This window comes from Saimiri boliviensis, chromosome 13 (assembly GCF_048565385.1).
Source record: "Saimiri boliviensis isolate mSaiBol1 chromosome 13, mSaiBol1.pri, whole genome shotgun sequence".
NCBI classification, from domain to species: Eukaryota; Metazoa; Chordata; class Mammalia; order Primates; family Cebidae; genus Saimiri; species Saimiri boliviensis.
Window position 1 is genome coordinate 109,542,751 of NC_133461.1, and position 14,628 is coordinate 109,557,378.

Here is a 14,628-nt window from a genome sequence, read left to right on the forward strand (position 1 = left end):
AATGAACTACAGGCTTCGTCCTTTTTTAAAACTCAAGGCCACAGACTTAAAAGACTGTCAGTTCCTTTTTGCCAAAATACTTTCTACAATGAATCCTGATCCTCCATGGAATTCGAATATCTTGCATGATTTCTTCAGAAACATCACAAAGCCAAGCTAAAATAAGAGGCAGAAGCCTGGGCTTCGATTTCTTGCCCACAGCTTAGGAGCAAGTTAAAAGTTGAAAGGCCACAAATACGGATGTAGAAATTTAGCTGAAGATGAATCACAGTGGCATATCCATTAATGGAGCTATTGTTTTCATTGATATTTTTATGGCTATTCAGTGTCTTCTGCATATTCAGACATAAATCTATCTTATCCTAGACATGAGAAATTCTTATAGCGATCAAATTCTCAACAATCTTACGTTCAAGGCAGCTGTGTCATCTGTGTGAATGACATTCTGGTCTTGCGCAGTGTGCAACGAGTACATCAGCATATGAGGCCCCCAATCATACACCTGCAAATATTATTGAAATCCCAAACTTTTTTTATTTGTTAAGGGCATAATTCATATAGTAGTATGAGGTCAAAATAGTTATTTATGAAATAAAAAAATATAAAGATAAACATTATTAATACTTTCTGAAATGCCCACACAAATAGAGACAAAAGAAACAGAATTTAGTGTTTGGCTCAGATATACAAAAACATGAAAAAAAAATTTTTTTCCCAATTATGTAGTTTCGTGGCTTCTTATAAAGAGCACAAGAGTTTTTAAAATTCAGAAATTGGCCTTTGCTTTTGTAGTGCAATTTTTAGAAGCATTCTTTTCAGAAAAGGACAGAAAAAATACCGTATCATTTCTAAATTGTGGCAGGAGAGGGTGAGCACAGGTGTTGAAGTCCTACTAACATGAATTTACACCCCTAGTTTATTTGCTTTGCATGTGTGACCTTGAAAAATAAATCACTCAAACTCTGTAGTTTTCTCATCAGTGAAATAAGAATGATAATGCCTATCTTTCAAGATCATTTGTGATGATTAAAATATGAAAGCAATTTGCCTTATAGGTATTCTATCGACATTCACAGTCATTATTGTAGGTAGTAATGAGATCCTTTATCAGACACAGCAGTCACTCCAGCTCCGTTGCTTCCATAGACCAAATGTTTACTGTGTGCTGGGCACTGTGCTGTAGACATCAGTAGATTATGCGAAAGGTATCTGCCCTCATAGGGCTGCCAGTCTAGAGCCTTTCTACCTCTATGAGAAGATGACAGCAAATATTGACAGGTGCATCAGTGATGACTCATTTCTTTTGAGAGCCTTGGCGAATACAGCAATTGAAGCCTACAAGAAGAGATTTTAGGGCCAAAGGGAGTAGACAACTGCAGTGTAGATGAGTTTACGGAACGTGCTACCGCAGGGCCCTGGGGTACTGGACACCCGTACTCAGGAAGTGCTGGATGTTGCAGACTGAAATCGATTGAGGTATATGGGGAAGCAACTCTTATCCTTTATGACGTTGTTACTGTGGTGGGTATGCCTACCTCTCGACCATCCATTAACACGCATTTACCAGATAAAAGGTGGGGTACCATCAGCCGGCATCTGATATCTCAACTGTAGCATAATGGAGGCTACTACAGAGCCCTCATCCCCAAAAATTCTCTTTCTAAATTCACAAAGATGCTTTGGAAAAGCAGAATTGACAGTGTCAAAAATCTCCTAAAAGATGAAACATGGTTGTCTGTGAAATCAGCAGTGTTAATTGTGATATGCATCATGATTTTATCCATGCAGCCACTGGGCAAAACATTTTTTGTGCAGACAGACACTAAACCCAAATATAAATTATAACATCATTTCCTTAAGACAGAAAGCAGGCTAGTATGTTTGTGTGTGTGTGTTTGTGTGTTTGTGTGTACGCATGTGCACATGTGCATGTGTAGTTTGTGTGAGGAAGATCTCTCTGTTTCATGCCCCATGGTGTGGACTGAGCCCCAGGACTCATGGCTGAGGCACCAGTAGGGGCGACTTGGTGACAGACGATCCTTTAGGTGACAGAGAATGTGGATTGTGTCATTATCTCTAAAACGATTCACAGGTGGGGAGTAGGAATAAGATAAACAATAAACTACAATAAATTAAGAAAAAAAAACAACCCTATCAAAAAGTGGGCAAAGGATATGAACAGACACTTCTCAAAAGAAGACATTTATGCAGCCAACATATAGGAAAGAAAGCTTAACATCACTGACAATCAGAGAAATGGAAATGAAAACCACAGTGGGGTACCACCTCTCACCGGTCAGAATGGCAGTTATTAAAAAGTCAGGAAACAATAGATGCCGGAGAGAATGTGGAGAAATAGGAATGCTTTTCCACTGTTAGTTTAACCACTGTGGAAAACAGTATGCATTTCCTCAAGGATCTAGAACCGGAAATACCACTGGATCCAGGAATCCCTTTACTTGGTATATACCCAAAGGAATATGAATGATTCTACTACAAAGACATATGCACAGGTCTGTTTATTGCAGCACTACTTATGATAGCAAAGACTTGGAACTAACCCAAATGCCCATCAATCATAGACTGGATACGGACGATCTGGCACACATACACCATGGATACTACATAGCCATAAAAAGGAAATGAGATCATGTCCTTTGCAGGGACATGGATGAAGCTGGAAGCTGTTATCCTCAGAAGACTTAATACAGAAAGAGAAAAACTAAACACCACATGTTCTCACTCATAAGTGGGAGTTGAACAACGAGAAAACGTGGACACTTAAAGGGGAACGACACACACCAGGTCCTGGTGAGGGGTGAGAGCGCAGAGGACGGGTCAGCAGGTGCAGCCATGGCACAGGTGCACCTATGGAACAAGCCTGCAGGTTCTGCATGTGTATCTCGATTTTTTTTTTTTTTAGAAGAAATAAAAGAGAAACAATAAACTGGGACTTGCGACCCTCTGGGAATCACCTGTGGCCTGGTGGCCTCTTTGTCCCAGGAGATGGATAGGCAGCCCTTTGTGTTTTTCATAAATTTAAATTTAGTTTGTTGGAGATCACTTCCTTCACATTAAACTTATAAAACAGCTGTTAAGAATTGACTTCGCTGCCATCTCGGCCTCACTTTGGATGGTCTGGAGGAGGGCCATGTGGGCACCGTGGCTGTCAGTCTATGGCTGGGTCCACACCCTGGGAGGGAGAAAATGCGTTGCACATTTATATCTCATTTTAAAAACGTGTTTACTAATGTTGATAAGATTTTTTAAAATCTGCTCATGATTTGTCCCGATTCAGGTCTCCACATCGGTATAATTTTCACAACAAAGCCCTCAAGTTGTATTCTTCTTTCCTGTCTGTCCTCTCAGAGAGCTTCTGTTCGCTTCAAACTTCAGCTAGAATCATAGATCTTGGGGTTTTAGTATGACTTTCTAACATTTCAGTTTCTCCTTGGAGGTAAACACTACTAAACAATAAAATAGAGCATAGTAGTATTACAATGATAAAATGTCTTTTTGACCCAGAAATCATTCTCAGTTGTTGAGGAAAGACAGGCTGTGACACTCATACATCTACGTAGTAAGAGTTTGTATATCCAGACACCCAGAAATCAGCAAACTGGTAGTTTTATCGTACCTTTCTTAGTGAGTAATGCTGAATCAATCCGATAGTATCCCAGTTAAACTACATCAATTAACATAGCAGATTTTAAATGCTCTACTTAGAAAAACATTTTACTACATCCGTTCACTGCCACTACCTTGAGACACTGGCGCTTCTGGATTTTCCTGTGTTAAAGCGAGAGTATAACATGACGTGATTTCAAATGTAGGCGACAATTCAGTCCTACTCATCCAAGGTGATGTGTCCTCCCTGGGAATTTCATTAAAAGATAAAGAAATATCTGACATACAATTAAAAATATTAGTTCTAAGAAAAATCAAATAAAAATACGAGTTCTACCATGTATGGAGGAAGATAATTCTCTTCACTGACAATGTATGGTATGTTTTCATAAGAAAAGTGGCACTCACTTCAGAATAACTTACTAAAGTTATTATTGAAATATAAACCTAAGTCTCTGAAGCAAAGACTGAGATTTGGGCTGTCACTTGTTTGAGGCAAAAAAATCATTTATATCTAAAATATCAATGTGAGATCTGGGAATCGTGAATAAAACAGTGGTGGTTGTTTTGTTTTGATTTGGTTGGCTAGGAATATAAACAACTTTATCACTCAGAATCTCTAAAGTCTTAGTATTTGGCCTTGCGGTCCTCATACGTTAAGTACGGTGTTGTGAGCGGACGAGCACAGGCAGGCGTGGGGGGCCACAAAGGCTCCCTGTGAAAAATACCGTGTCCCGGAATCTCAAGGACAACAGGATAGAGCCAGGCACAAGGAAGATTCCACTCACCGTCTTTCACGTAAAATTATCTTGCGACCAGGAGGCCCTCTCTCTAACTGTTCCTTTGTAAGAATGACAGTCATCATCTTTTTTCTTTCCTGTGTCTACCCCTGCTTCCTACCTTCAACATGCCTTTTCGCCAGTCACTGCAATTACTTTGCAAAATAGGCAGCCTCCTCACCCCACATCTGCGGTGACTGGGGCTCATATCCATGAGGCGACATATTCAATGCTTAATGCTCCGTGCTGGAAATTAATCACATTTTAGATGTGTTTGATCCGAAGCCCAGTGTTTTTTTGCCCCTGCATTATGCCTGCTGTCTTGGCAATTTGTCTTTTCAGAGTGGGTAGTTGTTGAATGACTTTATTACCATTAATGCAACAATTTCTCAGTGGGTGAAAACATTACAGCGGTGGAGTTAACTAAAGCTCCCTCCCCTGGGGGCAGTAGCAAAGGGAACAATATTGACATCATATCCATGAGATTCCAGATCTGACTCATGGCGGCCTCCTCGCCTGGCCCTGCATGATGACCTCTGTCTCGAAGGGAACAGCAGAGATGCCAGCGTCCACAGGAATCGCATGTAGGAGAAAAATCACTTCCCATAAAGCAGGGAATGTTTAAATTCGTCTAAGGAGCCTTTGACAATCAGGCTGCTGAACAGGATTGAGACAGTAGCAACTCTGCTTTTGGAGTTAAAATAACACCTGCATCCTAATGTTTTAGGTAATCACTGACCAGAGCATTGATTTATAGTTCTTTTAAGTACCACAACTTCACCTGCTTCCGTAGATTTACTTTGGCCCACCACCTCTGCCTCCCACACACACTCCCAAGCTCACCCACAGGCTTCAGTAATTAAGTAGCAGATGCCATTCTAGACATAGGCCTAAAAACAAGGCAATCATTATCTTCACCCTTGGAAGGTTTATGTTTTAGTATAGAAACAGATAATCAATGAGTAAGCTTGCAAATAGAATATTTTCACAAAGTTATAAAGGCTACAAGGGAATAAAATAGAGTGTAGGGACCAGATATGGTGGCTCATGCCTGTAATCCCAGTACTTAGGGAGGCCCAGGCGGGCAGATCACCTGAGGTCAGGAGTTCGAGACCAGCCTGGCCAACATGGTGAAACCCCAGCTCTTCTGAAAATATGAATGTTAACCTAGTGTGGTGGTGTGCACTGTAATCCAAGCTACTTTGGAGGTCGAGGCAGGAGAATCACTTGAACATAGGAGGCAAAGTTTGCAGTGAGCCAAGATTGTGCCACTGTACTTCAGCCTGGTGACAGAACAAGACTCTGTCTCAAAAAAAAGAAAGTAGGGTGTCAGGCAGCATGTAATGTTGGAATAGTGTTGCTGATGGAGATGTGCGTGTCTGGGAAGATTATACTGCACTCAGACCCACGCGAGGAGATGTCAGCTGAAAAAATGTGGGCAAAGCTCATCACAGGCAACTGGAGGCGTATGTGCAAAAGGCCTGGGGTCAGAACAGGTGTGATGTGTTCACGCAAGGGAAAGAGGTTGCACTGACCAGTGGAAATTTCCATTTTTTTGTGCGATGCAAACTGGGTACTCCTAGTTCATTTTCAGTGGAAGATCTCCCTTTGAGGCCTTGCTCATGGGCAAAGGATTCCACAGCGAGAAACTGATTCCTTGACTATCTTTCAGCCACAGTGCCTCTGGCTTTTTTACTTTTCTTCTTTGCTCCTGTAGTGAGTAATCTCCCGTAAGTGTTTGGGATTAAAACCCAACCAACTACCCTAAGGCGCTCAGCTGGAGTGGCTGATCTCAGCTGTTCCGGGTGCTCTGAGAAATGTCATGCTTTGAAAGTTTCCTTCAGGCCATGCTGTTTCAGCAAAATGCCTGAAGACTTTAATTTTGAAAACCCTTAATCACAGTCCCTGGAAGGACACTTTAAGTCATGGTCCTTCCACAATTAATTATGTTTCCCACAATGCAGACCCTGGAATAACCAGTGAAACTGTAGAAGATAATGCAGAATTTATAATGTGTATTTGATTTCTTTACCCTTTCAAACAGTGCTTATCTGATCAGGGAAACTTTCACTTCCTTCATCGAAATCTGAGGCCTCGCTATTTGAAATTGCAGGGTCATTTAGAACTCTGTCCTACTCCTTAGCTCATAAAGAAAATAAAAAATCATGGAAGATCACAATGGACCATTTTTTGTTTTTTACTTGAGAGTTGCTTAATAGCTACATCCAATAGGAGCAAGGCAATGTTTAGTGTTGCAGAAAAGCCGACAAGTGTACAACATAATTTGACCACAAATATGTCAGAATGAAAGAAGCTTTGGAGGTCAAAAATCTGACTGTCAGAAAGTAATCAAATTCTCATTTACATAGTAATTTACATAGACATGAAAACCATAAATTGCCATTGTCACAAAATGGATTTAGTAAAGGGATCGATGCTGCCACTGAGTGTAACAAATTTGTAAGGATTTTCCACCAGCGATTTTTTAAAAAATGAGCCAATGTGGTGATCTGGGCTTGCTGCAAAAGGATAAAAACCACAAAGGCTGTTTTCGATATTTATCTCCAATGAGACATACTGTTGAGATATTACAGCTTCTGTTCAGACTCTGTTTTCTTACACATCTATATAGTCTTTCAAATGATATCGGGCCCCATAGTTGGAGACAATTATACATTCCCAAGGCTTCTCATCTCCAGACTGTTCCTGAGCAGCCCTGTTCATCATTTCTGAAATGACTTGTTTCCTTGTTGGTAGAATTCGCTACAGAGTATCATTTCCCTGCATGGTTCTCTCCACATACGGCAATCATTCTGAAATCACTAAACCCAGTTACATGTTAAAATATCTCTGATGGCCAAACATTTGCTCTCAGACAGAGGTTTTGAATAGCAGCACTATTCCCTCATCATAAAGCATTATCCAAGTAATTAACAGCTAGCAATGGCTAAGCCACAGCCTACATCAAAGGCTGTGCAAGAGTTAAATGAGGTGGTACAACATGTTTGGCACACCGCTTTTTAAATATTATGTCTACCTCTACTACTCTCGGAGAGCTGGAGCCGCCATCCAGCCCAGGATTGAGAGAAACAGCACAGTTTCACCTAGGTGTAAACACTAGGGAGGTGTGTGTTTATCATTTATGTTCACTCCTCAAATGCTCGCAGTGAATCAGTTTGGATCACAGATGAATTATCTCAGCTGCTACCTTCTTCTAGGAAAAGTATGTGCCGCAGCTACCCAGCACCACAAATTACAGGGCAAGAGGCCAGAATAGGAGCCGACCGAGTGCGGGGCGGGGGGCATTCATAGCAGAGGGGTTAGTTCATCTCAGAAATGATGAGGGCATGGGGCCGTTTTCTCAGCTGGGTGTTTCTGAGACAGACTTTCAAAGTAGAAAATTGTTGTAGGACGCAGTGAGCCCTGCCTTCACTGGAATGTTTTCCAGCCTCTAGAGGGGCCCTGCTGTATAAACAGCCATCAGCTCCATGGCTAACCAGGGCCCAGGGCACATCTTCCTGTAGGCTCCTTGCTGAGGAATTGCCTGTCTTGCAGACCTGGACATTCACAGGATAGAGAGTAGCACCTGTAAAATTGAAAGAGAGCAAAATTCTGTAGTGCAACCAGCCAGCCAGGTCACCTCCAAAGCGAGACACATCCTAGGTGATTTCTTATTGGCTCCTGGACGACTGGCAGGTGTTTAATCCATATCCAGATTGTTCACATATTGCATGCCAGGTAGTATGGCAGCATTAAGTGTAGATTAACAAAGTGTTCAGCAAAACGATTAGCAGTTATCTTTGGTAATCAGACGATGAGTGATGTTTATGTTTCTAAATACTGCTTAATACTTCTAATTTTTTCCTGTAATGGGCACTGATTAGTTTTAAAGAAGGGCAGAAGTTAGACTCCCTAAATATCAAGAGTTTCCAAATGTCTACTTACTCACCATTTTATCTTGTAATTTAAGGTATTTATTGTGTTATACATCAGTTATTTGATCACCATACTGAGTCTGTAATGTACTGGGTTGTCCCCTTTGTTTGCTCATGGTAATATAACTGTTTCGTGAGACAGCTCTAGGCTTTGGTGTCAAAAAACCTTAATTCATTTCCAGAGGTCTTTGAACAACTCACTTCATTTCCCCTTCTTCTTCCATCCTTGTAAAATCATGACGTGCGGTTACTTAGATGGTCAGCAAAGATTATATGTAAAAATATTGTTTGAAAACAGAACCTCTGTCTGACAGTATAAGACAGAATTTAAAATGACTGAAGTTAACTCTCTGTATTTAATGTTGTGGTATTAAGGACTTACCTATGGAGTAGAAATCAGCAACAAAAAATAAAATAAAATTAACGTTGTGATTCGTCTATCTCTAACATTCTGCTGATTACTTAAGATATGAGCCAGATGTTTCATATGCTATTATTTAAGTGCCAGATGATTTAGATTCCAATTTCTTAAAATTATGGCATGTGTTCAGGTTTTTCATGGCAGTTTGTCTGAATTATAGCAGCAAAAACATATTTGTATGCACAATATTGCATGTATGTTTCTCTGTGTTGTGTATTTTGGTATCCAAGCAATTACAGATGTGTATTTTGATATATGCGTAATTGCATGGTTACTAAAATACACATCACAGATTGTGTTCATATATATCTAAATATATGTAATTGAAATCAAACTGAAATATCACTGGGAAAAACATACACATACATATGTACTTCGTTTTTTTACCATTGCTATTGCCATTGATACTGACATTTTATTTCAAGTTGACTTCCAGTATCAGTTTATGGAGGAAAAAGACCATTAGACAATATTTTTTTGCAATAATTGAGCTTTTAATCCCCGTAACATAACAAATTAATTTTAACTAAAAACACTGACATTGCAGATTACTTTATCGCCGAGGAAACACAAAGTACAAAGATACTTACAAGAGATTCATGTTAAACAACATATTGAAATATGATTATGTTTACAGTATTTAAAAATTTGTCCATTAAAAGTATTCATTTAAAATAATCCACTTGTTTGAAGCTGTACTTAAGGACAGGGTTTAAATCAAACTTAGATATACGTCATGTAAAAAGAAAACATGCATAGAATATTTGCGCATACTCTACAGCAGGCAAGGGCCCATTAGAGTATCAGACCCAAGAGAAAAAGAAGAGTATCATATTTGTTTTAAATCTAGATTCTGTATCTTTGTGGGTTTTAGAGCTTTCTGTTCTGTTCCCCCGGCTATTTATCTGGGCTTACACCAATCAGACACTGTCGTAATTACTGTGGCTTTATAATAAGATGCAGTATTAAGTCACCGACCAATTGCATCAGATTCTGTCTTAGGCGTAGATACTTCAACAACTTCTTGGTTGATTACAGTGGGCAGGCAAGGATGAGATTTATTCTGCGAACAACGTTTGAGCAGTTCCCAAAATTTCTAACTGGGGCTAAGGAACATCAGTGAGTGGATCCAGTGTGACTCCTTCGGCAACATGCACTGTACTGCTTAGTACCCTAAATGCAGCCTAAATGTTATTCCCTGAGGAAATCTTAATATCTGTTAATCTGGTTCAACCTGATGGGTCTATAATAGTAACTACTTTCCAGTTGATGTTTTTCTGTAGAACTGATTTTTCTTTTTTCCAATTTATAATCAAGTCTTTACTTTTTTTTTATTTACTGTTAAGCAACAATTGCTTGTAAAGCAGAAAAGCTATTTTCTTTAAAGACCTTTCAAAACGTCACAGCTTTAATATCTACTTGTTAGAGTGTTATTGTGAAACTTAAATTTAGTGGAATATGGGCTTCTTATTAGTTCTCTGGTTTTAAACTCATAAATCTCCTTCATTAAATCTTTTTATTAAGATTTAGCCAACTCCCACAGCATTTGATAATATTACTGTGAACCATTTGAGCTCACTGAGGTCTACTATTCTAAAATACTTTTTAAGTATAAAATGTAGTTGAAAATAATTTTCTGTTTGTACTTCAACAATAAAAGCTGAGATAATACTTGTGTTCAGATACTTACACTACACACCACAATTCAAGTACACCCCAGTCCCTTCAAAACTTTCTTAAAAGTTTTAGTGTCAAAACATGTAAATACATTTAAAGCACGTTAGTGGGAAACGACCATATTAAGAATGAAAGAAACACAGAGAGTTTTCGGGAGCTACTTAACACCTAACCTCAGACAAATGAAAGGTTTGAGAAGTGGCATTCTGTTTCCTTAAAGACAGTAATATTTACAGGCTAAATGAGCAGAGCATGTTTGTGAGGGCACACTTCCAGACCTGTCCGCCCTGTTCTCAGCTTCTGCTCTTCTTCCTTCAGTAGGACTGGCCCAGGCATGGCCATCACAGGTAGATTGTTACAGGTAGCTGAGCAGAAAAATAAAGAAAAAAAAATTAACAACCACAGAGACCCAATTAGCATGTCACGGAAAGCTTGCATGTGGGAAGAAAGGGCTGAAATAGGCAGATAGGGAATCACCGTGTCAAAGTAGGTGGATGAACATCAGGAGTAGTGGGAATGAAATGCATTGGTGAGGCTGAGAAGGCAGGCATTTCGGTTTGTGTAGCGGTAAAAATAGAAGAGGTGGGTCAGGTGTGCAGCTGTTACTAATCTCCCAGAGCTGTTCTTCCAGTGCACGGTTCTTGCAGGAAGCCTGGGGCCCGCAATTTACTCAAGGGTTCTGTTCTTTGGAACTACTCCAGAAGCCTGGGAATCTCCTGAGAAGTGCTTTGTCGGAATCAATACCACAAACTCTTCGGGGGCAGAGGCAGAATGAAATCAGTTCCTCAGACACTGCTCGGTGGCTTGAAGGTGGCTTTGTGGTGTTCAATTGCTCTTCAGCCCTCATTATTTCCCACTGCCATGTCAATCTTGAATCATAAGGGCAATCCCAATTCCACCTGGCAAAGGGAAGTTGGAGTGGGAGGGATGAGGGAAGTGTGGGCTGTCCTGCAGCCCTGCTAGGAAACGCTGCAACACTCACTGTGTGCGTTTGAACTCAGCCTTTTCTTTCATCGGTCCCATCGTTTTGCTTTGACTCTCCTTTGGCCTCCACCTCGTAAGTCCTGCCTGCATAAACGGGTAGGCATCGATGGTGAGGCTGTTGTTGTATTTCTCATTATTCTGATCTGCTCTTTGATTTGAGCATCATTTAAATGACTTACCTTGTTTTATGCCTTTTCTTTTCAACTTGATAAGCTTCCTTTAATCCTGTGTTATTCTTCTGCCCACTAAGACATTTGCCAACACAGGCAGAAATCAGTTATTGTCATATTGACCCTGTTATTTTCTAACTATTCTTATTACCACATATTGCAGTTATGTGGCTATGCAAACATGTGCACGTATATAGTTTTATCACGTTTATTTTATCTGTAACTTAGTTTTCACCAACAAAGGATTGTCTTAAGCATGATAATACGTAGATAGTTGGCATTAAATTTGTTTTCCATGAATTGAAATTTGATACGGATGAGGCTGAATTTTAAAACGACAGGAAAATAATTCCTTAAACTTCCGTGTTACCAAATGCTGCATATTTTCTTTCCTTTAATTATTTGTTGTCGTTCCTGTCTTTCAGCACTGCAGAACGCATACAATTCATCCTGCAATATTTGTGCATGAATTATAAAATGTTATAAAGATTGACCAAAGTGGTTGGAAATTTTTTTTAAATCACAGACTAAAGGTGGCCAGAATAATATGTTTGTGTGTGTGTGTGTTTTTTCTCTTCCAGGTCAGAACTGTGGAGGCTTAGTCCAGGGTCCCAACGGCACTATTGAGAGCCCTGGGTTCCCTCACGGGTACCCGAACTATGCCAACTGCACCTGGATCATTATCACGGGAGAGCGTAATAGGATACAGTTGTCCTTCCATACATTTGCTCTTGAAGAAGATTTTGATATTTTATCCGTTTACGACGGACAGCCTCAACAAGGGAATTTAAAAGTGAGGTAAAGTATCTTCTTTTTATATTGTAGATTAGGTAGCACTGTTTGAATATTCAGATTCTGAAATCTAGTCAGAATTAATATTTAAATTGTACTATGAGAAAATGAAAATACAGTTACCATACGGAAAACTTAAAGCCTGCCGCTTTGAGGCAAATTGTGCATACTTTTTCTATATCTAAAAATTTAACTTTTTATTGAAAGCCATCCTTGATTTCGTTTATAGATACCAAATTTTTCAAGATCTGTAAAACAGAGTTGTCAAGGTAATTTAAATAACATTATAATACACCATTGTTTTCATGTAACTGTAAGTTTGAGAGAAAAAGCACAAAGATAAATGTTTGAGTACATTTTAGATAATCAGAACAAAATGAACCCTTATGCTGTCAGAGAATATATTCTGTGAAAAGAACACAGGAGGTGGGTGAGGTAAGAGCATTCAGGATTATTGCATTTTTTGGAGAATTTGTGGTTTAGACAATAGTGGTACAATCTATTCATAATTGGTTTTCTCTTTTGATCTATAGTTTTTACAGTGAAGGAAGTAAAATACTTCCTGGGACGATGGTAAATTAGATATTTTATTCCATTGTAAACAAGAAAAAAAATACCTGTGCAATTATACCTACTTTTTGTTTTCAATTTTGCAAAAGAGGAAGGGATATTCCTTCTAAAGAAATCAGATTTTCTAAACAAAATTGATGAACTTATATAGATTACTGATGCTAATACCAACAGTAATACACACAAAAATCATATGCTTTATTTATTATTTGATGGGATGAGAAAAAATCTCTACGTAAAATACAATTTTATTTGTACATCTACTTTATGATATTTGTCTATATGTTATCTATGTAACTAATTTTAAGTATAAAACATATTCATTAACCAGTTTTCAAATATATTTTATTTGCATTTTTCCATCCGTTTTTAGATACAAAACACCTAGTTTTTTTCTGCAATATATTTGATTGGTTTTTAGAAACATTTTTACCTTTCATACATTGTACAATGGCCCTCTCTTTTCTGAATGGGTTAAGTAAGTTTTCACTCTCCTTGTGTTAAATTTATGGTCTTACATGTGAGTGTTTGAACAAAGTATCTATATATACAATACTTCCTAATTTGATGCAGACTTTCTTACATAATTTATGGTCTTCTCAATGTTAGTTCCTTTTTTATTTTTAATTATTGATACTACTAGGGTATAGTAGTATATTATAATAGTAGTGTGTTATAATTATAATAAAAACTGCAAAGTTATGGAAAAACAATTATATAATCCATTTTATTCAAATACCAGTGCATCTGACTCTACATTAAAATTACTTCTTTACCTTTCCACTAAAAAAATGCTTGATAAATACATGCTCCTAAAAATATTTCCATTTCTTTCTCTCAATATTTTCATTTACTTTGATTCTTTCACAGAAAAAAAACCTGTCTTAATATTAATTTGACTGACAGGTATGCCTTTCAACATTGTATCATCTCTTATGGTCTTCTGGTGCTATTATGATCATTTTATGTTAATAATAGAAAACATTCTTACCATTTTCGATATTATAACAGGATCAACAGTGGAAATATTAAGTTAGAAAATTAGGCGTATTTCATTTTGGAGTTTCAGTGAACAGTAAATAAATTGATGTCTGTGCCTCAGAGAGCTTTATTGGTGAGTTATATGTACAACACATAGTTCTTTCTTTCACTTGCTGGGTTATGTTTAGTAGAGGTAGCAAAGGAGGTTGATAAGAAAGAGTCTGCTTGGGTTTATATGAATCACTCAGTCACTGACAATTTTTTATTTGAAATAGAGAAAAATATGTCATGTATCTGCTTGTTTTCTGTCGTTTGAGTTAGGACATTGCTTTCATCTTGTTATTGCATTTCATTTCTTCCTCCTGTCTGCATACGTAGAGTGCCATTTTGAGGAGATGTTCTGGGAGTGCACAGTGACTTCTTTGAGGACCCTTGAGAGTATTGTAATACAAACAGGAAAAACACCCAGTGACTGCGGAGTGCAGTGGGTCTCTACTATTACAGAATGTGAAATAAATAGGATATGGAATTGGAATGGGAATGTTGTCAGGGAAAACACATAAGGAAGTATCTTCTCTTTCAGTATTCAGGAAGAGTTGATGGGAAAAGCAGTTATAAATAGTAGCAAATTCTAATTAATCGGGAATGGGAGCACTCTAATGTTATTTGTTTACCATTATGCCTTGAAACGG

The 14,628-nt window shown here is 38.4% G+C and overlaps 1 protein-coding gene across 2 annotated transcripts in view; it reads left to right on the forward strand.

Moving 5' to 3' along the window:
* CSMD1 (CUB and Sushi multiple domains 1) overlaps nt 1-14,628 on the forward strand; it is a 2,098,967-nt gene that overhangs the window by 356,388 nt on the left and 1,727,951 nt on the right. For both annotated transcript variants that reach the window (XM_003940706.3, XM_074384178.1), the window contains exon 2: nt 12,175-12,391. In XM_003940706.3, coding sequence (XP_003940755.2) covers nt 12,175-12,391 — 217 coding nt within the window. The remainder of the gene's footprint in view (nt 1-12,174; nt 12,392-14,628) is intronic.